The 24,020-nt window shown below is 43.9% G+C and overlaps 2 protein-coding genes across 3 annotated transcripts; one reads left to right on the top strand and one right to left on the bottom strand.

Moving 5' to 3' along the window:
- The first annotated feature begins 934 nt into the window (after positions 1 to 934).
- Positions 935 to 7,116, top strand: rab20 (RAB20, member RAS oncogene family). Its single transcript, XM_071919778.2, has 2 exons — positions 935 to 1,442; positions 5,796 to 7,116. Exons 1-2 carry the CDS (start codon positions 1,253 to 1,255, stop codon positions 6,395 to 6,397), a joined length of 792 nt encoding a protein of 263 aa, XP_071775879.1. The 5' UTR covers positions 935 to 1,252; the 3' UTR covers positions 6,398 to 7,116.
- Positions 7,117 to 7,235: 119 nt separating this feature from the next.
- Positions 7,236 to 22,790, bottom strand: col4a2 (collagen, type IV, alpha 2). 2 transcript variants are annotated; one of them, XM_071902183.2, is made up of 44 exons: positions 22,668 to 22,790; positions 22,532 to 22,576; positions 22,300 to 22,416; positions 22,053 to 22,121; positions 21,861 to 21,896; positions 21,617 to 21,670; positions 21,461 to 21,496; positions 21,254 to 21,295; positions 20,952 to 21,023; positions 20,765 to 20,809; positions 20,486 to 20,533; positions 20,356 to 20,391; positions 20,195 to 20,239; positions 19,714 to 19,765; positions 19,388 to 19,501; positions 18,945 to 19,094; positions 18,755 to 18,826; positions 18,350 to 18,501; positions 18,122 to 18,194; positions 17,819 to 17,925; positions 17,233 to 17,416; positions 16,754 to 16,804; positions 16,366 to 16,440; positions 16,175 to 16,273; positions 15,775 to 15,996; positions 15,474 to 15,635; positions 15,162 to 15,332; positions 14,845 to 14,988; positions 14,614 to 14,739; positions 14,332 to 14,513; positions 13,929 to 13,992; positions 13,751 to 13,825; positions 13,520 to 13,627; positions 13,260 to 13,367; positions 13,067 to 13,138; positions 12,591 to 12,716; positions 12,291 to 12,407; positions 11,870 to 12,031; positions 11,375 to 11,473; positions 11,098 to 11,244; positions 10,892 to 11,008; positions 10,256 to 10,447; positions 8,922 to 9,208; positions 7,236 to 8,625 (listed from the first exon to the last, which is right to left on the bottom strand). In XM_071902183.2, the coding sequence occupies exons 2-44, from the start codon at positions 22,571 to 22,573 to the stop codon at positions 8,371 to 8,373; spliced, it is 4,707 nt and encodes a 1,568-aa protein (XP_071758284.1). In that variant the 5' UTR covers positions 22,574 to 22,576; positions 22,668 to 22,790; the 3' UTR covers positions 7,236 to 8,370. The 2 variants fall into 2 exon arrangements, with proteins under 2 accessions (XP_071758284.1, XP_071758285.1); XM_071902184.2 differs by lacking the exon at positions 16,754 to 16,804.
- Positions 22,791 to 24,020: the final 1,230 nt, after the last annotated feature.

The raw sequence follows: 24,020 nt of genomic DNA, 5'->3' as shown, positions 1-24,020 counted from the left end.
TGGAATAATAACAAAATGGACTCTGTGACGAAAGCATTTTTTTTTTGGATGGTTGTTTTATTTTAGAAATCAAGTGTCACGGGACGGGACTGCTTTGTGGTTCAGCAGCAGGATAAAGAGAAAATGTGCATCAGACATGTAATAGATGTTTTGTTTAATGTATTAGCGGCCAAGGTATCTGCACACCTTCAAAAAAGTTCACTACAGGTGCAAATGGAGATAAACAAAACAAAAACTCCATGCATGGACTGCATTGCAATACACTGTTTAATACCTGAGCTTTCGGTCGCAGGTCACCCATTATCATTGTTAATTAATGTATTAGCCAAACGTGTGAGTGTGATAATTAAGTTAAACACAAAGTGAAAATAGAAATATACAACATATAATAATATGCATCACTTTTAGCATCAGTTGTTGACAGTGTTGCTCACAGACTCCTGAGCGTCCCACCTTGGCGACACGGTTGTCGCTGAATATTCCCACCTTCCCAGTCATATTACCTCTTTGCTGGGTCGTTCATGCACGCTCAAAATGGAATTACGATTTTTACGACGAAACTTAAAGGCAACATGAGTTGATGCAATACTGGAATTCAATTGGTTGGAGATCTTAAAGGTATAGTGGCCCGCTAAAGTCCAGAATCAGCACCCTCTGGGATAAAGATTAAATTAGACTTTTCACTCAACACAATAGACTAAAACATACTGTTTTGTGTAAACGAGCTATCTGCTTTATCTTGATAATGACATGGCTCAAATGCAATTAGTGTTCGACCTCTTTGGCTTGTTCAAAATTATTTCGCCGGCAGTTTGAGAAACACAAACTTGATATGAAAAGACTTGATATATTTCATTACCGTGATTGCAAGTTGCATTTTTTCGATTCAGAAAGAGTAAACAGCCTGTGTGTCAAGCGCGTGTGAAACGTGCCATCCGCCTGCCGGGGCGGACCCATGTCACAAAGCAGGCGTCCCTTTTCTACCTACAGCTTTGGCTTCACCTACTTCCTGTTTCATCTCACTTACTTTTTGAAGTTCGTTAACAGATCTGACCGAGAACGAGCTAATACTCCCATGGCTAACGCTGGCTAGTCACGTTGTCAACATCTAATTTCTCACTTATGGGATGGCGGATCCCAGAAACTTGGTGTTTTTTTCTAACGGGAATTCGCTAACGAACTCAAGTTAAATCGACCAGCTAGACTGTTTCCTTTCGACACTGTAAATAAAAAGCGGACACGACTGAGCATCATGCCCGAGGTGTCGAAGATGAAGAAGCCGGACGTCAAGGTTGTAATCCTGGGAGACATGAACGTGGGGAAGACGTCCCTGCTCCACAGGTACACGGAGAGGAAGTTCAAAGACACCATCAGCACTGTCGGAGGGGCGTTTTTCCTCAAACAGTGGGGACCCTACAATATCTCAATATGGGACACCGCAGGTAATACTCCTTTCATGTGATTTATCATACTTTTCGACAGTGTGTTTCAAACTCAGTCACGTCACGTCCCTTTCCCCTGATCTGGTTTATTAACTTTGTTTACCTGATAACGCGTGATCCCACCACCTGAGGCAACCGTTGGCATGTGACTGTTTATCTCAGCCATGTTCTGTGTATAGAGGCAGCCTAGTCTCATGAGAACCATCCACATTTTTGAAACTCTTCCAGTTGCCTCTAAATAATAGGTCACATATAAAACTGATAGTGCAGTCGCCAATTCTGATTGGCTCAGACACGTTCGAAGCCGTTGTAAAATAACCGATAAACACACACCTGTGACCCCATTATTGATAACATAAATACTAGTGCGCTAGCAGAAAAATCACCATTCCTACAGGTCAGTGGTTCTCAACGTGGGGTCCGGGGACCACCAGGGGTCCTTGAGGGAGTTCCAGGGGGTCCCCAGTAAACTGATGAATTGTTAAACTTCACCGTTATATAATTTACAAGAACTTACATAATCAGAGAATGTAGAAGAATGACTGTTTTGGTCATAGTTTCACTGTTATTTCTCTACCTACAATACAGAGAGTCATGGAATTCTGGACAAAATCATATCTAACAATAATAATATTCTCAGATTTGGCTCGAGAGACAAAATCTCATCAAATGGGGGTCCGTGGCCCTAATGTGGACTAAATTGGGGGTCCTTGATATGAAAAAGGTTGAGAATCACTGCTACAGGTACTTAGGTGTCTCTTAGCAACCACTTAAGCTATTGTTCAAGTGCTATATTGCTTGGCGGAGAAATAGGCTACCTTTTAATTATTTGATTATCATTGATTGAAAATAAAAGCTTTAGCTTATTGAACATTTACGTTCTTTATTTTTTAATATAATTTACTGCCGTTTTTTTAAAGCAACGAGCAACTCTACTCCGTGCCCCGTGTTGCCGTACAACGCAGATGTTATAAAATCAGTGTGAAACACTGCCTCGTGGCTTATTGCGTCATATTGGACTGATTTGACCTCAGCGAAACCGTTGTCGCTACTCTACTTTTGCAATAGCACGCACAAATACTAGTTCTAGCCTGTTTTATGGCTCTTAAGGATTCAATACTAACTACCTGAGATAGGGACTCTGAATCTGTTGTAACAGGTGTGAGAAAAGATGGCCGCCTCCCAGTATGTGGTCACTGCTTATCCCACAGTGGAAAGCCTCCAAACGTCTGATCCATAGTCAATTTAAAAAGATGTAATGTTATTGAGTAGCCTATAAAAGGTGGTTAACTTGTGTGCAAGTACTTACATAGCAACAGATCTGGTGCTGAGACCGCTCTTTTTTTCAAAAACTACCTATCAGAAAGTGTGACTTTGAGCTCAAAATGCTCACAACACGTCCTGCTTCTTAAGAAGTAAGTCCAAAAAAACCTCATATCTTGTTGACAGAAGATATGCAACAGTAGGTCATATAGGCTATCTTGAAAGTCTCCCATTGACACAGTTACATCCGGGCAGACTCTAGTCTGCACTGCACTGTACCTGGTAACGCCTTTCTAATGGTAAAGTGTGGGACCTTCCTGAATTGCTGAGTGACACGTGAGTGGTGATAAAGTGTAGGGCAGAGTGGTCAAGTACATCCAGTGAGTTGAGTCCAACTGAGAGTTCTTGGTCATTCATGTTCTGTGGTGCCTGGCAAGTTATACCTCAGCACGTCTGTAATAGATAGTATTGTTCATTTGTTGTACAGGGAACCAGTGCCTTGATGCACCTTTGACCTTGATTGTTCTCCAGACTTGACTCAATGGTTGGCAATCCCAGGATTTCAGAACTGTATTACGAAAGTTTTTTTAAAGTTTTTTTACAGTCTATTGAATACAAGTTCACAACTTCAGTCTACCTAGTTTCTATCTCTAGTAGAGCTAACTCTAAGGATCATAGCGGCCTGACAGTTTTTTGTTGTTGTTTTTTTTATACCCTGGCTATTCAGGAGTAATGATCAGGTGTTTGTCCCAGTTACTATTGGTGAATAATCTCTAAACTGCCACATTTTTTCCAACATTGTGGAAACATTAACTATATTAGGCCTCCTCAGGCAAATACATGTCTAGCAAAAATGAACTAGTTCATGTTGGTGAACTACAAAGATAAGGAATGACCAAGTCACCCATATACCACTTCCTGTCTGTGTTCCCCATGACCTCTCACAGGATGCTGTTGCGTTCTTTTATTTTAGTCACTGTGCTAGAGAAACGCTGGATCAGCGCTGAGTCATTTCAACGGGATTGTTGCAGACCTATCAGCACAGATGATAAAACTACGGGAGGGTGGCCATTAAGAGTCCTAAAATCTGTTATATTTTCCCCTGAACACTTTCAAAACAAGTTGTGCTGCTCACTTTCCCACAGATACTGCTCTCTTCTGTTGGAGTTTTGTTGTTGACTTATTTTCAAAGCTCCAGGCGTTTCAGCCGCCTGCCGTGTTCCTCTTATCAGTCACATGACAGCGCCATGATAGGACAACCGTGGCAGAGAGAATCATGACTCCACATGCTTTAACCCCTCTTTCTCTTTCCCACACTTGCATGCTACAGTACTTTCCAGAAAGATGATTAATGTATCTGCAAGCGAGGGCTGAGTCTGGGTTTTTTCATTATTGGTCACAACACTTCAACTAATTCCACAATTCCACTTCCACTTCCACTGTTAGATATCATTGTTTGTGATGTTCAATGCATTCCAGGAGTTATTTTGTGATGAAGAGTTGTAATTTACCTTTTCGTTGTATCCACTTTCCTCAACCTGCCTCATCTACTTTTACTTCAGTAAGTGATTCCCTACGGTTCCCAGAATGCCTTTTGACAACCCCCAGAGAACAGACATGAACTTGTTGCATGTAACTGGAGTAAAGTTAGCTTGATATTGTGTATTGTGTATTCGGTGGATATTTGTTTTTTCCCCAACTTCTATAACTTGTAAAGCGAAACAGTAAAAGCACATTAATGAATATATTTGTGATTACTGGAAGAGGGAAAACCATTTACAACCACTTTTTCAATATTTGAGAAAATATTTTACTTATGCGACCTAGTTCATATGGGAAATGAGCTATTGAAATTTGAATGTTTTTATACATAAGAAAAATGTTTTCTTAAATATTGAAACCAGTGGCTGTAAATTGTTTCTCCTCTGCCAGTAATCACAAATAGATTCATCAATGTGGTTTTACTTGTGTGCTTTACAAGTGGAGAGAGCAGTAGGGATAGCTGTTGACTCAGTTGCCAGTTGAGAAAAAGTGAGAGTTGTGCCACTTTTACAGTATGCAACTTGTCTTGTGGCTGCATTGCATTCTGGTCTATTGAGGCTACTGTCAGTGGAGAAATTGGTCTCTCTGCCTCTTCTACAATGGATTTCTCCCTGTGTGATTGTTGAACATTGGTGCAAAACGGTGAGCCTAAAAAGAAGCCTTTAGTCTTTTATTCTGAGGGACTGACGCCAAAACCAGACATTTACTGTTAATGTTTTAGATAATTGAAAAATCTTCTGCCATTATACTCAGTTGTAGCTGCGCTGGAAATATCTCATGATGTGATGTCACGTTGTCTATGTTCAGCCAGTTATCCATGGATATAAGAAAAATAAACCACTAAACAACAAAACAGACCCAGGAATGCAAGGTACATCAGCAGTGCCTGTTTTTTCACAATGTTCAAGTGTTTTAGGGTTGATTTTTCCTTTAAACAGATCAGCCATGTAATGGTTACAACATTGCAGTCCTCTGTGTTTTCACAACAATACCACCAGTGTCAGCAAATAACTTTTTTTTTCCTCTTTTTACTGTACAAGACTATTTCAGACCATGAATCCAAAAAGTTTTCTCTACGTATCTCAGACAAGTGGCACATTTCACTTGGGCTAAGATCAAAGAAATACTGCATTTCTTTACATTTTGCTGCTGCCGCTGATGTAATAAACAAGGGAAACAAAGAACTCTTGCATACCCCTATATTAATAAATTGGCTCCCAGACTGACAAATTATTCACACACTGTGCACCCTCAAGAGTTGTGCATATTTCAACAACAAAGGTTGTCTCTGTTTTCCAACTGCTGACTGACTAGCAACGTTTCTGTCTCCGTCTCTCTTTTGCAGCATTTTCTCCTCTCCCTTCTTCTTCTGTTCTTTGGCTGTTGTAAGATTGTGTTGCCCATTGTTTGAGCTGAATGGTTTTGAGTAGCTGTGTGTTCATTTGGCTCTTTTAAATTGTGTGTTGTATACATTTGTGGGGTTTGAATGGGTGATTGTCTCACAGCACCTCAGACGTTGTTGTTGTTGATATCCACCTGTCTCCGCAGGCCGTGAGCAGTTCCATGGGTTGGGCTCCATGTACTGTCGAGGTGCGGCAGCCGTCATCCTCACTTACGACGTCACCAATTGGCAGAGCCTCGCCGAACTGGAGGAGCGCTTCCTGTCCCTGACCGATACCGCCAACCATGACTGCATTTACGCCATAGTGGGCAACAAGGCCGATCTCACAGACCCTAAGGCCCAGCTGGCTCAGGACTCAGATGGAGTGTCTGAGGACCGAACTGAGTGTGAGGAGGACAGGACGGGGCCACAGGTACCGTCCGCCTGCCCCACACCCCCGGCCTCCCCCACCTCCCTCTCCGGCGGGACGGTTCACAAACAGGTCTGCCACGAGGACGCAGTGGCTCTGTACGGGAGAATACTGCGCTACAAGGGCCTGGAAGAAAAGAGCAGCCTGCCCGCAGAGAGGATGTGCTTCGAGACAAGTGCCAAGACGGGCTTTAACGTGGACAGTCTGTTTGAGACGCTATTCGACCTGGTGCTGCCTTCCATCCTGAGGAAGAGGAATGAGAACCAGGGGTCCCCTACAGTGGACCTGGAGGACTGCAGGGGGGGCAACAGCAAGCGGACCAAAACTGCCTGCTGCTAGTGTCTGCCGGGGGGAGGGGGGAGGGGCTGCCACTGACAGAGAGGGACTGTTTTTTTAAAAGGACAATCTGCAAGTTGGTCTGAGCGCCGAAGAGATACTGAGATGGTGCTGCTTGGTTGCCTTGCTTAAATCCGTTAGCATTAATTGCCTGATAACACACACACACACACACGTACACACAGTTGATGCTGTTAGACAAAGTGAAAAAGCAACTCTTTATTTCTTAGATATTTTAAGGATTGCTGTGTGTGAGGAAGGGAAGCAGTTCAGTGTTGGGTTATTCGTTTCTACGCTTTGAAACCTTGCATCCAAAGGACTGAAACCACACTTGGCTCCCAAAGATGCGTCTACGTGCAAACAGATTAATATTATATTCAAATGATGCACACCAGAAGTCAATCACTGCTATTTGTTAATGTTTTGGAATGAAAATGTCACAGATTTCATTGTTTAACAGCACTAATTGTTACTTGGGTGGCACATTGCACTGTGTATAGTAGTCCTATTTTAAGGATTTTTTTTTTCAAATTCATAGAAATCGCACACTTTTTTTTTTTTTGCTTTTGTTTCTGTTATCAGCGTTGATATTGATCTTAACATTCCATTTGCACATGATCTGAACTGTTCAATAAGTGTAAATACATTGAATTTCACATTGGAAATATACCTGTTAAATTTTTAAAGATGCTATGATAATAAAGATTTTTATTTTGAAATCATGTAAAGCAGTTTGTGTGGCATGACTGATTAGGCTAAGAGTACATACTGTAGAAGTAGAGTAAATGAAACGGTCACATGTATAACAAACAACATTTAATGTATTTTTCAATTACAATGCAATGATATTGTCGCTTTGTGGAAATTAATATGATTACATTGAAACAAATGGTCTGAATTTACTTTACCTAATTAGACAATTGAATCTCTAAAAGAATGTGTTTAGACGGAGTTGCAGATTTGTCTACCTCCTGAATTATGTGAAAGAAAAGCTCCAAACCAGGATCGCTGTCCAAAGCAAAGATTTGGCACAATCAAATCTTTGGATCAGACCTTTGAGCCGAGCTGTTTACATTCTGTACTGTTGGCAACTTAGGGCGGTTAAATTATTAGTAGAAATTTGTAAAGGTAAACTGACAGTGTGACATGGGTAGAATTTAACAAAAAATACATGTATATTTAAAGCTCTCAGGGGAAAAATAATCAAGTTCATTCAGCTGATATAAATACAGGGAAAAGAGTCAGTGCATTGTGTGTGATCAAATGGTATATGGAAGAGTAAAGAGCTACAAGATATACACAATTCAGAGATAGGCGATAAATGTGTTAAACATATTAACAACTTGGAAATGAGACTGTCATTCTATAAAAAAAATGTTAGGTGTTGTAAGAACATTGGAAGGAAAGTAGAATAATACTGTCAAGAGTGTCAAAGTGTTTAAGGCCTCAAACCAGACATAATGTACGGTTGGTTGAGAAGCAGTGTTAGTGGCATTGCTGGGCTGCAAACCCTGAACAAGAACGAAAGCATATTTAGAAAAGTACTAACTGAAGCAGTGCATACACATGGGCATCTTTGGTTCAGCTGTATGGTGTATGTGTACGGTCTCTGGTCTGTTGACACAATGTATCATAGTAGCTGAGGTAATAAGTTAAAGAGTAAGCACCATTCCACATTAAACATATAAAAATACACTTTTCCATAATGTTGTTGACGTCCTGATGGGGCTTCTATTCTACCTCTTATCAACAGTGGGGCTTTTCACTCACAGCTCGAGGCATCACACAGTCCTTCCGTCTCTAAGTCCGGGGAAAAAAAGTTTCCCATTTACACTGATCTAAAGTCAGCATTTCAGATTCTCCTCTGTTTCACAGGTTTAATACACGGACAGAGAAGGACGACACTAGATCAGTGTCAATGGAACAACTTCTCCCTGCAACTGAAAACACAGAGTCAAAGGTGAGCTGGGAAGTGTTCACAGGTTCTTCATGCAGACCTGGCAGCGGCTGATGCGTGACAGGAGCTGGCCTGCTTTGAGGGTCTCTGACGCTGGCTCGCTCTGGAACGACTGATCTATGGAGGTTAGCCAGAAGCTGTGCTTGTTAGCAAAGTAGTGGCAAGTGCCTTTGGCCCCGTTACACTCAATAAATGGGGTTGTACGGAAGTCTTCCAGGCAGGAGCCAGGCGATGACAGGGACTGACCTCCCCCTTCATCTCCTGCTGCCGTGTGCTGTGGGGAAGAGACAGGAGGGTGAGGAAGAAAGAAATGAGGTAGGTGTGAGCAACAAGTAGCAATATTCTTTTTGCAATGGCGTATATGGGAAATGCCTTAATTTTGAGAACTACTAGCACTAACAATGGTACTGATGTGAGATAGAGGCTACCGATGGTCCCATTTGTTCAAGGTAATTATATTACAATTAATTTGACCATGATTTATTGATGTTTAAAAGTGCTACACCTTTGTTTGAGGAGACACCTCAGGTCATAATGACTTCCTCGGTCCAACAGGAAGACCAAACTCACCATGAGGAAGGAGTAGCCAATCCACAGGCTGCGCCAGCCCGCAGGACACTGCGGGATGGTGATGTCCTGGCTGTGGACCGCTATGGCAACAGACGGAGCCTCGCACACTGAGCAGCGGCTGATGTACGGTTTGATCTCTCCCTCTTCTACAGGCATCATTGGAAGAGGTGCAGTTGTTGACAGCCAGTAAGACTTATCGTTTCTGCTGGCATAGTAGCATATATCTCCAGGGTTGCAGTACAGGAAGGGCATGGTGTTGAAGCGTGGGAGGCAGGAACCAGCCAATCCTGAAAAAGGCCAGTCAGCCGATCAAATTATACTTTGCAATACACACATGTATTGTACAATAAGGCACAAGTGGGACTTAAACAAGCTGATTATTTGCTCTATTGTTAGAATCGCATGCATTTAGTTAAAGATGGTCAAATTTATGGCATGAAACCTTCAAATCAAATGATCTCTTTAGCTCTGTACTGCCTGTTATGCATAGTTGATTCATTTACAGACAAAATCAGATTACATTCATCATTGATTCATTTCTTAAAAACCAAAGTTAAAAGTGAGGTAGAATTAGCATGCACAATTAGACTGAGAGGATGGAATGAGGTAATGATGTATTGATGTTATCACAGAGGAGGATATTGCTTGCTGTGCCACAGTAGACAATGCGATGACTTTGACAGGAATGGGAAATTATAACTGCTAGTTTCAGTAGCTGCTAGTCTGCCCTCCTCTGTTAGTGTTTCAAGTGATCTTGGTTAGCATTACCTTCTTCTCCTCTCCTCGCTTTCCTATTCTTTCAGCCCTAAATGCCAATGCAGCTCTACATAAGCTGTAGTTATTATTGTATTATATTATTTGAACCCAATTAGAAGCAGACAACAAATCAGCCTTTGGCTGTTACACTTGTCTTTTCAATGCGACTTCTATCATCCTATCATGCCAGGATGGATAGATTGGCAGGTCTCAATGCTCCCAGATCAGATTTTGCCAGCACTATGATCCAATGAGCCTGACCTAGGGATGTGGTCTGGCTCATTAGATCACAATGTGAGAAAAATCAGATTTGAGAACTTTCACACACTTGCCCAGTTAATGTGTTCTGGCATGATCAGATAATAAAAGTCGCATTGAAAAGACAAGCATAACTGTGTCTAGACAATAGACTGAAAACAACAATTATAAAGTAGAAACAAACTAAATAGATAATAAATAGAATAGAAAATATTTTTTGTACCCTACAGAATTTTGAGAAGGTAGTTACTAAGCACACTAACCTAGAACAATCATCGTTTCAACATAGTTTTTGGAACTGACTGTCCACTCTGACTTACCGAGATCCTGGTTGTGGGCCTTTTCCTGGCCCTCAAAGTACAGCAGACTGTACCCATCCCACAGTTTGGACATGCCCACAGGGCACATGGGCTTCTGCTCTGACTGGCTGTGTTTCACCAGCAGGTAACCCACACTGACACTGCGGCCAGGCATACCAGGTAGCCCAGAGATACCAGGGTTACCACGGTAACCTATGGAGGGGATGATTTGAGTTCAGAATTGTCTTTCACAAAATAAACAAATAAATCCTCATATGCAGTATATATATACAGTATATGCTGTATTTGTATCATAATGCCTAAGGTTTACTTATGTAAATACAAACCTGAAAATAGGATGCTTACATATATGTAGCCGAATTCTTTCATAACTGCCCTCAAGCCCTGGCAACCCTCCACTAAGCTAATTACATAATAATGCGAAAAGAGCCTGATGGAGTTTCTAGACTCCAGCTCTCTCTGGATAACTTTCAGTTCTCAATCCTTAGTAGTTTATTCACTAAAGCAACTCTCACTAAAATTATGATCAAACCCCCCTTGGTGTCTGGCTCCCTGCCAAGCCTCCACCTCCTCCTAAATCCTTTAATCCAGGCTTAGTTACCCTAATCCTAAATTGCCCCATAGTGTCAGACGCACCTTCCATGCCTTGCAGACCGGGGTGGCCCATTTTTCCAACGTTTCCACGGAATCCAGGGGTACCTGGTGTACCACCAATCCCGGGCATGCCCTTATGCCCCCTGGGTCCCATGAAGCCTGTACAGTAAGGGGGTTTCATTACGTTACTGTATAGGACAATTCATTGAGAGATGTTTAAGAATGAGTGTTTGATTAGAACAACGAACCTGGATCCCCAGGGAGTCCGTGTGGCCCTGGTTCCCCTCGGATCCCCTCTGGTCCTCGGATACCCTGCGGTCCCGGAGGGCCCCTCTCCCCTGGAAGTCTGGGCGGGAGCGGCGGACGACCCTTGCTGCCTGGAGCCCCAGGAAAACCTGCAGCAGAGATGGATCATGTGATGAACAGGACATAAAAAGAAAATCTAAAATGGAAAGCAGCAGAGGACCAGTGAGCAGTCTTATGTTACAATGCTGGTATAAGATCATCTTAAAGTGCATAATTTACCTGTGAGTCCAGTGTTTCCTTTTGGACCGACTGGTCCTCTGTCTCCATGCACACCAGACCTACCAGGATATCCCATCATTCCTTGCTCTCCTTTCACTCCTGTAAGACAAAAGCAATTCAACCCTATGTGCACACATAGTTGCTGATGTTGATATCATCCATCTGTCTGGGCTTACAGCATGAAAGTCACGGGTGTGTTCACAAGATTTTAGGGGCCAAGATAATAATGTAGTTGAATGCCAAACCATGGGTAATGGATTGACTGATGCAGCAAAACATTTATTAGTACTTTACACTGTTACAAAACATCATGTCATGTGCAGTTCAGTTGGTTGACCATCATGTATTCCTGACTCAAATAAGGTTAGAAGTTTGATTCTCCTTAGGAGCTGCTAATGCAAAAATGTTGACACTCATGATACAGTAGGTAACTTTGGATAGAAGCGACTGTTAAATGGCTTATCCTTGGAAAATGATTAGACCTTTTATCCATACCTTTTTTGCCAGACACACCGCTGGGTCCCCTGTATCCAAATGGACCTTGATCTCCTTTGAATCCTTTGCTACCAGGGAATCCAGGGAATCCATAGTCTCCAAGAATACCCTTTTCTCCAGGGAGAGATTCCACACCGGGAAGTCCTCTGGCTCCAGGGAAACCTGGGAAACAAATCATTACAGGTAATAAATACCATCGAAACAAGAACTCATCAACACCTAATCAGTCTTAATTAAATTACAGCTCACTAATTTCTTTAATTATGGTCTAATTAGATAGAAATTAAATATAATACACGATTGATTAAGAACTGTTATACAGAAAGTTCTAATAATGCAAGGAAGATGGAGATATGGCATTGCTTTTCTTTCCATTAACAATAGTTTGCTTTTCTCGAGGTGTAACCAACTATCTTCTCACCTGGGAATCCTTTAGCTCCTTGAAAGCCGGGGTCCCCAGTGAATCCAGGTCTGTCTGGGGTCCCCTCTGGTCCTTGGGGTCCTCTGAACCCTGGCAGTCCTGGGTGGCCGTGGTCACCTAAACAAATCAAACATGGGCTGGTTTCAACCTTTATGCTGGTTTAATGGAAAAATGATTTACAACAGACCCTAGGTGTTGCTATGCGTCATTTATTCTTTTATTGAGAACCCAGTAATCTGCCTTTAGTATTGCTGGAGTCCTATTAGGAATCCCTATTAGTGCAACAGAACAGTGACTAACCTGGAGGTCCCTGAAAGCCTTTCAAACCCACTGTGCCTGGAATACCAGCCTCGTTGTTGGGGTTGCCACCCTCTCCCTTCTGTCCTTTAGCTCCCGGCTCCCCTGCTGGTCCAAAGGTATCCACACCTGACAGGAGATAACAGGCACCATCAGAAAACATGTCTGACTCCTAGGGTCTTACATAACAGAAACACAGACACATGGTTTCAACAAAGACTCTTGTTTCATGAAAGAGTTTGCTCACTGTGATATAAATCTTCCTCATATGAATTCATAGTATACTGTATATTATGGTAATTTGACTCATTTTTCAGTCTGGAGTTGGAGCTGGAGTTCACAGAGCATTCCCATCTTTTGGTTCACCACTACACCACTGGTTCTGAGTGTTACAGTTTTACAACATTTACAGTGCATTCTAATGGTGATATGTACACAGAGAAATAGTTTCCATGAACACTTGTAATTCTGTGGAATACCTGGGACTCCGGGGATTCCCTTTTGTCCCTTCAGTCCATTTAATCCATACAGGCCCGTCAGGCCAGGGAAACCTGCACACATTAGCACAGATAAGATGGAATGAATATGGCGGACAACAAATATATAGCTTCTCTCTAGTTGTGTTTGTGTGTGGATGGATTATGAAACAAAGACAGATAGGTGGGCTGTTACCTTTGTCTCCTGGGAAGCCAGGTGAGCCAGGGGTCCCTGATTTTCCAGGAACCCCAGGAAAGCCCTTCTGACCTTGGTTACCAGGAGATCCCCTCTGCCCATCTGAGCCTGAGAAGAAATGACTGTGTTGAGCACAAGTCTATACAAGTGAGGGTCAAAGCCATCGCAGTGTAATGCTCTTACGATGTAAAACCTGTAAAATAATGTAACATACTTTAATTGGAATGTGTGTGATAAGGAAGTGAATGGGGGTCTCATACCTGGGACTCCACCTATGCCAGGATCACCTGACCCGCCCTTCATCCCCCCGATACCATCGAAACCAGAGCCGCCCCTGTCCCCAGTGTGTCCGATCAATCCTTTGTTGCCTGTAAGGAGGGTGTCAGCCGTTTCATATCAGTCAGGTCCGAGCCTCTAACTGTTCTGCCATCACTCTACTGATGGTATTGATCAACATCGGATGAGAAGAAACTGAAAACTCTATGACTTACCTTGCAACCCTGGGAAACCAAGCTCCCCTCTCAGTCCTGTAGTTCCAGGAAGGTCTATGGTAGGACCTCTCTCACCTGTGAAAGTATGCTAAAATTACCAAACAGTTGAAATACTCACAACATAATCACTTCCTACTGTGTATCTAACCAAATTTCTATCTGTGTGGGTTAGGGTTACCTTTGAATCCCTTCCGTCCTAGGTCTCCTGTAGCGCCATAGGCACCAGGGCTTCCTTTTTGTCCCTGAAAAGTAGCAGACAAAAAAAAACATTGTTAGACCTTATAATAAAAGTTATAATAGTAATAATGATGACAGTGATGGCAGCATTAATCTAAATTGCAGTGATAGGTGAAAACAAACAGCTATAATTGCTTTGAAGAGACATATAGTAGACTTTAGGCATACTAATTTGAATAGACCACTGAGTCATATGAAATCCCCATTATGGCTCTGCTCAGCCTGTTTAAACTTCAAGAGGAAGAACACACACCCAGCAAGGTGCAGACATGACGCTTTTGTAAAAACCCCACCATGAAGAAACACACTATTCTCTTTTCTTTTAGCTTTTTTTTCCCACTCACCTGGTTGCCATCCATCCCTGGAAAGCCACTAATTCCACGAATCCCGGTTATGCCTGGCATTCCTTTTGGCCCCGGGAGTCCTTCTGCACCTGGGTTTCCTTGGAGACCTTTCTCATTGTTGGGGTCTCCAGGAAGACCGTGAGTCCCCCCCTGTCCCGGCACACCGGGGTAACCCTTAGAACCTGATGTGGAAAAGAGAGGGATGTGAGCAAGCGAGGTGTGTCAAGACGGAGGAGAAGGTAAGTAAGAAAGTGTGATTGATACTGGGCTACTGCTGCACACCTCTGGGCCCGGTGAAGCCTTGTTCCCCTGGGGTTCCATAGTCTCCCTTGACTCCCTTCATGTCAGCAATGATCTGGCGCGGGATGTGAGGCTTGTCCCCTGGTGCCCCCCTCAGACCACGATCACCTGGGAGATGATGGTGGGGCACAGGGGCAGAGTCAATATGCTGTACTCTCAGCATAAAACACCAGAGAAATTATACCAAAGGTTTTTATGAAAGAAAGCTCTCACCCTTCTCTCCGCTCTGGCCCATGCCTCCTTTCACGCCATCTTGACCCGACACCCCAGTTTCTCCTTTCAGCCCGCCAAAGCCCGCGTGCCCTGCTTCACCCCTGGGCCCCTCGAAGCCTGACATGCCACGGGAACCTTTGCCTCCTGGGGCAGAAACAGACATCAGAGGTCACAGAAAAGAACATTCTGACGTAAACAGAGTTCTAATTAAAGCTGTACAGTAACAAAAACAACCCAAAGAAACAATTACATATATGTCACATGATGGTTCATTATACTGTATATACTTTTGATAAGGGAATACGTATGGAACCAACCCTTGAATCCTGGAATTCCTGGGTGTCCACCTGGCCCAGGCAGTCCTGGGTCACCTGGTGCACCTTGCTCTCCTATGGAACCATAACTACCAAAAGTCCCTGGGGTCCCTTTCAGTCCCACTTCACCTGCAGGACCCGGGTCGCCATCACTTCCCCTCCCTCCACTGATGCCTGGAGGATGACGGAACACAAGACCCAGCTGTGTTAGACACAGGTATACATGCATCTTCCCCACAGCAGGTGGGCCTTTGTTGTGTGAAGAACATATTTGAAGAGTGTGTGTGTGTGTGTGTGTGTGTGTGTATGTCTAACCTGGCTGTCCAGTGGCCCCAGGAAGCCCAGGTGAGCCTGCCCTGCCAGGCACACCAGGATAGCCATACTTGCCAGCTGGCCCAGGTTTCCCTTCCTCCCCCTGCAGGCCTGGAGGTCCTGTCTCACCCTTGAAACCAATCATACCAGGCATGCCGCCCGTTCCTGGAGGAGGAGGATGAAGAACATGAGAGTACTGAAAAGGATCAAATTCTGTCCCCTAATGTTGAAAATGATTGAATGGTAAGAGATTAGTATAACAAATTGTTGTATTTGAAGATAACTATGTGAAAACATGACTAACCTGGATAGCCTGGCTCTCCTTGCTCTCCAGACAGGCCTTTAACTCCCTGAAACCCGGGCAGTCCTGGGTCGCCGGGGGGTCCGGTTGATGCTCCTAAGATCTCTCCATGAGGACCCCTCTCACCTTGGGCCCCGTCCCGGCCAGGCACACCAGGCGAACCGGGGTTTCCTACCCCACCCTTGCTGCCAGGCCGACCCAAGTCTCCACGAATGCCGGAAAAACCTGCAGAGGATCGATAGCAGGTAAGAAATTAAACTGAGCTGGATGAAAGAAAGCGGTATTACTTTACAGCAATGATTTAAAGATCAATTACATTCTATTCTATGTCTAGGTCTAATTATCCAGTGAGTGTTGTCGATAGTCATGTAAATATCATCTGTGTTTTCCCTTCACACCTTACCTGGCTGTCCAGGAAAGCCACCTATGCCTTGATCTCCTTTTTCTCCTTTCTCTCCCTCTGCTCCACACAGACCTTCTGGTCCTTTTAGACCTGGGGGGCCTGTTGTATCACAAAATATAAACAGGGCATCAAATATGATTGGAAGCGTTCCCAATGAGGCAACATTCAGCACTTGTTTCTTGTTATGTTACCTGGTAAACCCGCTAATCCAATGGGTCCTGGAATTCCAGGCAACCCTGGAGGTCCTGGTACAGTTTCACAAGAACCTGAGAAAAAAATTACAAAATACACTCTTTAGGACAAAATCATGATGTTATGTACAAACGACTGCTGTGAAACTATTTAGGTGGTGACTTTTATTCGCTTGTTGCCCAGCGTGGATTGTGGTTCAGAACATAGCATTATCATTACATTAGCTGACTAATTGAAAACTAAAACGGTGGAGGGAAAACAAAACAAAACAAAAAAAACAAAACAAAAAAGAATTATTATGCACACAGGTCAAAAAATACAGAAGCAAAGCACAAAAGAGTTGTTATGAAGGGAGCTGTAAGGTGAAAATGTTGTTATACCAGCTACCTGTTACATCCAACTGGCCTCCATCTCCTCTTGGACTAGGACTACAGCCTCCTTTCAGTTGCAAATGAGAGAGAGAGAGTAGGAGAGAAAGAGAGAGAGAGAGAGAATGAAAGAGAGAGGCATTCGGAACAAGAGTTATTTAAAAGCAGAAGCATAATCTCAAACAAGCTCTACCACAGCTGGTTTGAGGGATGCAGCTACTGCATCAGGGCTCGTCTCAGAGAAAGTTAGCGCGAACAGGAGGGGGGAAGAAAGAAAAAGGATAAAACCATCGGCAAAGATTTATTTGTCATGCTTCCTCCCTTAAATCACAAGCCATTAATGTTCAATCTAGCTGCTCTGCATTAAATGACAAAAAGGCGAGGTAATGGAGAGAAAACAAAGAGGAAAGTCATAAAGGATAAAGGGAGAAAACGTGTGTGACGCCGTATCAAGATAAACAATAAAGGTGAGGGACGAGACAGTCGGCTGCCTCTCACCTGGGCTGCCGGCGGGTCCTATAACTCCATCGTAGCCCGCCAGGCCTTCGTCACCAGGTAGACCAGGTTGGCCTTTGGGCGCTCCGAGAGCCTGTCCTGGTTCTCCCCTCTGGCCCGCTGCACCGGGCAGACCGGGCCGGCCTGGGAAACCCTTCACTCCAGGCTCTCCCACCGGGCCGTCACCCTGTCCACATGAACCAGCACACTCACTGTAGTACTGCTAATACCAGACACTTGTCATTTATTGAGTGGTGAGAGTCATATTTTATCATTGGATTAGATGAAACCTTAATGATCCCCATGGGGAAGCTGGTTCATTGCAGCAGCAGCAGCAGATAATAGGAAAGGTCAAGGCAAAGATAAAGAAGCAAAATTAAGAATAGAATAGGGGTATTAACTATCAGACAACCAACATTACAACACCAGAAATTATATGAATGAAGAAATATGAACATGAATTTATAGCATGTATGCAAACTGGTGTGCAAACTAACAGCAGTAGAACTAATTGAAACACTGAGACAAAGAAAAATGAATACAAAATACAGTATGGAAATATCATTATGGCAATGAGTGCTGTACTCACTTGTAGACCACGGCTGCCGGGGAAGCCAGAGAGCCCGCTTGGGCCCGGAACACCCTGCACTCCTGGCTCACCAGCTCGACCCGGATCCCCTGCGTCCCCAGCATATCCTGTGGAGATCACATGTGTACACGCAGTCACACACACACACACACACACACACACACACACATATGCATGCACACAAACACATCCACACGGAAGCGACACATACATACACATTACATTCAAAGTACTGTTCACCCACACCCACCTACACTCCTGGTATTTGTGTGAAATGAAGTGAAACAACAGGTGGCACCGCACCTTTCTCTTTGGCCACACTGGCGTCGCCTTTTCTGCCTCTTGGGCCTTGCAAACCGCTGGGACCAGGAAACCCCTACAACACAACAGAGGAATACATAAGGGAACAGAGAGAGGCCAAGACAGCAAAACAAAAGAAAAGAATGAAGGAAAAAACAGAAACTATGCTCAATGATGGTGGATGTTGTCAGGTGTCCAGGTGACTTCACATATATGTATTATTTTTCTTACAGGCAATCCGTTGGCACCCTGGAGTCCTGCCTCTCCTGAGTCGCCCTGCTGACCGAACTCTCCACTCATCCCGTCATCGCCACGGCCACCAGCGGGGCCAGGTGGGCCTGTTTGAGGGTTTATGACGCTGCACTCACATTGCCCGTGATCACCTAAACACACACACACACACACACACACACACACACACACACACACAATGGTCAGCCACATGTCCTTGGGCATTTTAGGCATTTAGCTGCTCTTATCCAGGGCAACTTTCAATGACTGAGCAGGGGGTTCAGTGTCTTGTTGTGGGGATTGAACCTGTGACTTTCTTGGTTTTGTGACAGTCTCTCTAAGGCCATAAGGCCATCCTGCTGCCCCAACAATCCTCTTTTAGTATCCACAGTGTGCCTACAGTACCTTTCTCTCCTTTAAAGCCTGCATTGCCTGGTCTTCCTCTCTCGCCTGGAGCCCCCTTGAAGAACTCTGCCCCTGTAGACGCACAGAATCATATAGTAGAGTTATTTTAGGAACAAAGACACACACACACACACACACACACACACACAAGCATGCGGTCAGTCAGTCAGTGTGTCGGTCAGTCACTCACATGATCCTTTGGGACCTGGAGGACCCCTGACTCCTGACAGGCCTTTGAAGCCCGGGGGTCCGGCGGTGGTGGCAGGGATTCCTGGCTCTCCTGTTGGGCCTTTCTCTCCTGCCTCCCCCTTTATACCAAATGGCCCTGCGAAGTCCCATGCTGAAGGACAAAAAAGGATATTTACATTTTGCATTGACATTTTAGATATTTCAATGAAGCTCTTATCCACAGCAACTTAGAATGAGTACAGTATTGGTTGTTGGTCAATTAACCAAAGTTCTAGATTATCATGAAGAACTTTGTTGTTGCAGAAGGCCCTTCTGCACATTTAGGTTGATTCTAGGTTGATTCACACTCAGGTTGATTCTGCATCAACAGCTATCTTGATAATGATTATTTCAGTGTGTGAGAATGTGTTATCGCATGTCATTATATAGCTTTCATTTACAGACCTAGCTGCTGAGATTCACCAGCAGGGCGTCCTGGGGGACCGAGGAAGCCTTTGTCTCCCAGCGGGCCCCTCTCTCCTTGTGGACCCTGCTCACCAGGGGGACCGGGAAGACCAACTGTAAAAGTCAAAGCATAATTAGAAGGAACAATTATTAGCATCTGTGCAACAACAAGCAACTTCCAGCAGTTCCAGATAACAGCTGCTAGCCTACACAACAGATAGGAAGTCACTGAAGTTGCCTGTAACTGTTTTAATTCAGCTTATTGTAGCTCTGAAACAGATGATTGACAGAGTAGTTGACCGTTTCCCGAATATTAATCACTGTACCATTTCGAGCCCAAGGCCATGAAATCAACTCTCCAGGGTCGCCTCTGGCTCCCTGAAACACAAACCTCATGTCAGTCCTTGAGTATTAAGTGTCTGTGGTTTCACTTGTCTTTTTTTAACATAATTTCTTTTGGCATTTTTGCGTTTATTAGATACTCTGTGGGCAGTATACCTACCTTATACCAGATTTTCATTGGGAAAATAGTGTGAATCTACAGCGTCTCATTAGGGGGGGATGCAACATTCTCTGTTGCAGACCCACTTAGTGATTTAGGCTGATGAGATGTTTGTATTTCACATAAAAATCTTGCTTAGTGCAGCTTTAATGTGTCCTGGCATGATCACATCAGAAAATTTGCATTGAAAAAGTACAATTGGAGCCTGTGAGTCTCAGTGCAAACAATATCGTTGTCAGTCAATTAGAATAAATAGTATTGATGCGTGATCCATAATCAGTAACCATGATTAGCTGCATTATCACCTTAGAACCATCTCTGCCACTTTGTCCTGGTTCCCCAGCGTCTCCCTGAGAGGACAGACAGAGAGACAGGTATAGATGATGAGACAACGGCACTACAAAATGATCATCTATTTTAATGGGATAATAAATTATAATAAATCTCAGTTTCCACACTAACATACCCTGAGTCCAGGCTGCCCATCTCGACCAGGTGCACCCTAGAACAACATGCAAACATCATATGAAGTGAACTCATCACATGGTTAGAGGACGCTGTGTGGCTGAGATGTGCAGAAATGTGCTCGTGCTAACCCGTGTTCCTGGGAATCCCATCACACCAACTTCTCCTTTGTTGTCAGCCTGAAAGAGACAGAGAGAAAAGGAAATAAGAAAAGGAAATAAGGAAAAAAGGAAATGACACGCGGTGTGCATGTGATGTTTGTGTGCGTGTTTGTCTGCATGTGTGTGTGTGTGAGAGAGAGAGAGAGAGAGAGAGAGGGCGAGACCAAGAAATAGTGAGTGTACGAGAGTGTGTTTGTATGTGTGTGCATGTGTGGAAGTGTGCATAATTGCCCATAATTGATCACATACCAGATCTCCTGTTTCTCCCTTCAGCCCCTTCTCTCCTTTCCTTCCCTAAAATAATGAAAAAAGGATCATTTTGTGGTAAAATGAAATATTCAAATTACTTAATGTATTTCAGAAACAACTTTTGAATGTCAACATAACATTATAATCACAGGTTAATAAAGTAAGAGGAGTTTGCTGCTGTACTGACCTGGGGCCCGTAGGGGGGCAGTGTGTGGGGATGGGTCGAGTTCCCTTGAGGCCCTGGCTCTCCAGCATCACCCTGTGGCGACAGATAGAAGTGCAATGAAACTCAGCCAGGTCAGAACGAAGCAGATGAGAAAGTATAGTAGTAGTTCACAGACTAATACAGGGAAGATGAAATGTACAAGCGATGCTTTTTGATCTAACTGAATTTACAGTATCCATGGAACAGCAAACAATTTTGTTGTCAGAGCATCCGCCTCACAGCAGTGAATGGACCCGACTAATAGATACAACATGGTCACTCACTTGTTCTCCTTTGACGCCCTTCAGCACTTTGGTCATGGTGCCCTGTTCAGAAAACATAACAGTTTATATTGCATCCATACATTCAAGTTCATCTTCTCCTCAAGTTACATGCTTGATATAAGATTCTAGTAGCCTTTTATATGGTATCTACACAATCACATGCACTGATTATAAAAGCACAGGCACATTTTGTTGTTGTAATATTACCTTTGGTCCAGGGGGACCTGGAGGCCCCTGGGGACCCTAGAAGAAGACACAAAGAGCATCCAAATTGAATAGATAAGAATAGATTAGAGGAGCAGGTATTCAGAAAAGTTATACTCAAACAAATGCACAAACCTACACACACGCACACACACTTACTTTTGGTCCTGGAACGCCTCTGTTACCGACCCATCCTGAGTTTCCTTGTGGCCCCTGAAAAAATACAGAATGAAAGACAGTAGATGGGAGAGATGCACAGTGGGGGGAGATGGGAAAGTATGGGATGGTGAAATGTTGATATGACAATAATAATATATTAATAATATATAATATTAATATTATCTGATCATGTCTGTGGGATCAACACCTTTAAGTAACAAAGACTTTGAATAATGAGCCTTACGTATATTCCAGAGAACCCTGGAGCACCTGGATCCCCCTGTGGAGAAATGACAAGGAGCCAAGAATTGTATACCGGAGCATGTGGTGGTTATGCCTTCATTACAGCAATATCAATATCATCCTTTGAATAAAGCTAGAAGTCCTTCAGAACTCTAGTAATGTATGATGTGAACCCTTTCCCCTCGCTCCTCACCCGGAAACGCTCCATGAACACACTCATCTCCAGAGAGTCTCCCTTCGCTCCCTTCCTACCTGGTTCACCCTGAGAGAGAGAGAGGGGAGAGAGGGAAAGAGAGACACAGACAGAGAAAGAATAAAAAGAGAGAGAAAAGAAAGAGAAAGAGATTAATATGTTTAAAGGTCACTTACAGGGCTTTGGGGTTGATAACACTCCCTGTATTTTACAATCACTATCAAGACAGTGTTGGAGCGACACATACAGGGAAACCATGCGAGCCTTCATAGCCGGGTTGTCCTGCTGTCCCCGGGTCTCCCTGTGTCCCGTTGCAGCCGTCTGCTCCTGGCCTCCCCCTGGGCCCAGCCTGGCCTGGGTGGCCCTGCAGCGGGGACAGATCAAAACAGTCAGAACAGACCAGCAACAGAATCAATACTCAGCATACATACAGTAGTTGAGTTTCTGTTGCATTCAGCCAAGTTGCTGGATGGACTTACAGGAATTCCATCTGCTCCAGAAAACCCAGGAACGCCGGTCATTCCCTGCGGAGCGAGGAGAATCATACATTAAGCCAAAGGAAGTGTTGGTGTAGTTGCTGTTAACAAACGAACACAACACAGGACCATGTCTCACCACAGCTCCTTTAAGACCAGTGATGCCTCCACGGCCCCGGTCGCCCTTCTCTCCCTTGGGCCCTTGGATACCGAGTTCCCCTGGTCTCCCTGGTGGCCCCTGGGACCCCTGGGGGCCAAGAGGCCCAGGCTGGCCCTGAGGTAGGAAAGGTAGGAAGCGGGTCGATCAACATGCAGTCAAGGATGCAATACATCAAACAACCAGGCGGAGTTCATTAGCTTACAGTTTTGAGGCACAATCTATCAGAATGAATTATCCTTTCATTTTTTAATTTCTTCTCATCAGTAATGTCATGAGTGTTACAATTTTAATAAAAGCTAGGCTTTGATGCAATAATAAAATTGGTCATATTGGAGAAAATGTAAACTCACCTGTTGAAAATACAGGAATTAGAATAGAGGAGATTCACAGTACAGGAAAATATGGGTTGAAGAGATCAAAGCATCACAACAAAGCAACTAAGACACTCTATAGCACAGTTCTGCTGCTACTCTGGAACAATTTCACAAGGGGGAGACATAGGCTACACCTTTCCTTTACTGGTGAAACCCAACTCTCTCCTCCAGCACTCCAGGCTCTCTACAGCCATCCAGTGGCCGTACAGTAGATGTGCAAATGGCCACTGACAGGATAGAGCTGCCAGGCAATGAAAGATCTTTATCATGTAGTGATACAGACCATTATATTTGAACAGTATCCATGCTACACTTTTGTTTTTTATTAGCTTCCTCAAAAGTTCTGTCCACTTTAACTCATGACCTACTGTAAGTAGAAAGAGGGGAAGAATCTGAGAGAGAGAAAGAGAGAGAGAAAGAGAGAGAGAGAGAGAGAGAGAGAGAGAGAGAGAGAGAGAGAGAGAGAGAGAGAGAGAGGGGGGAGAAATCTGGTCTATTAGCATGACCAGTGTTAAAGTCTGAAGTTACTGTGGTGCAAGTGGTGTAGACGCATTCCTTTGGTTGATGCAATCCATTTCTTGTCTCTTTTCTAGGGAGAGAGCAAGCAGACACAATAAGTGATACTGGTAATTATATAAATATATTATTGTCTGTCCTACTTGGGTTTATGCACACAGGGAAATCTGCCTGGGAACAGTGTAAAGCCTGCATGGTGAAATATCTGTTTTGACCTGCAATAACAAGTCAGACCCTCTTTATCTCAAACGCATCTCAAGACTCTCTGAGACTGATAGACCCATACTCACACAACCACACACACACACACACACACACACACACACAATGTTATTACACAAGACATACATACAGAGATAGGGCGGTGAAGAGATAAAGGTATGGTGGATAGAGGCAGAACGTACTGTCAGACGGCTCTTTTAAAGAAAACAAGAAAAAGATG

This window comes from Centroberyx gerrardi, chromosome 10 (genome assembly GCF_048128805.1).
Source record: "Centroberyx gerrardi isolate f3 chromosome 10, fCenGer3.hap1.cur.20231027, whole genome shotgun sequence".
Lineage (NCBI taxonomy): Eukaryota > Metazoa > Chordata > Actinopteri > Beryciformes > Berycidae > Centroberyx > Centroberyx gerrardi.
The sequence above is the reverse complement of the archived record's forward strand: the minus strand, read 5'-3'. Positions and strand labels throughout refer to the sequence as shown.

Excerpts from the sequence above, each read along its gene's own strand:
- rab20 (XM_071919778.2), top strand. The coding sequence starts at position 1,253 with ATGCCCGAGGTGTCGAAGATGAAGAAGCCGGACGTCAAGGTTGTAATC. Across the intron at positions 1,443-5,795 it reads CTCAATATGGGACACCGCAG|GCCGTGAGCAGTTCCATGGG; the intron begins GTAATACTCCTT and ends CTGTCTCCGCAG.
- col4a2 (XM_071902183.2), bottom strand. The coding sequence starts at position 22,573 with ATGACCGGCGTTCCTGGGTTTTCTGGAGCAGATGGAATTCCT. Across the intron at positions 16,805-17,232 it reads AGGACCCGCCGGCAGCCCAG|GAGGCTGTAGTCCTAGTCCA; the intron begins GTGAGAGGCAGC and ends TGCAACTGAAAG. Across the intron at positions 14,740-14,844 it reads GGGCCAGAGCGGAGAGAAGG|GTGATCGTGGTCTGAGGGGG; the intron begins GTGAGAGCTTTC and ends ATCATCTCCCAG.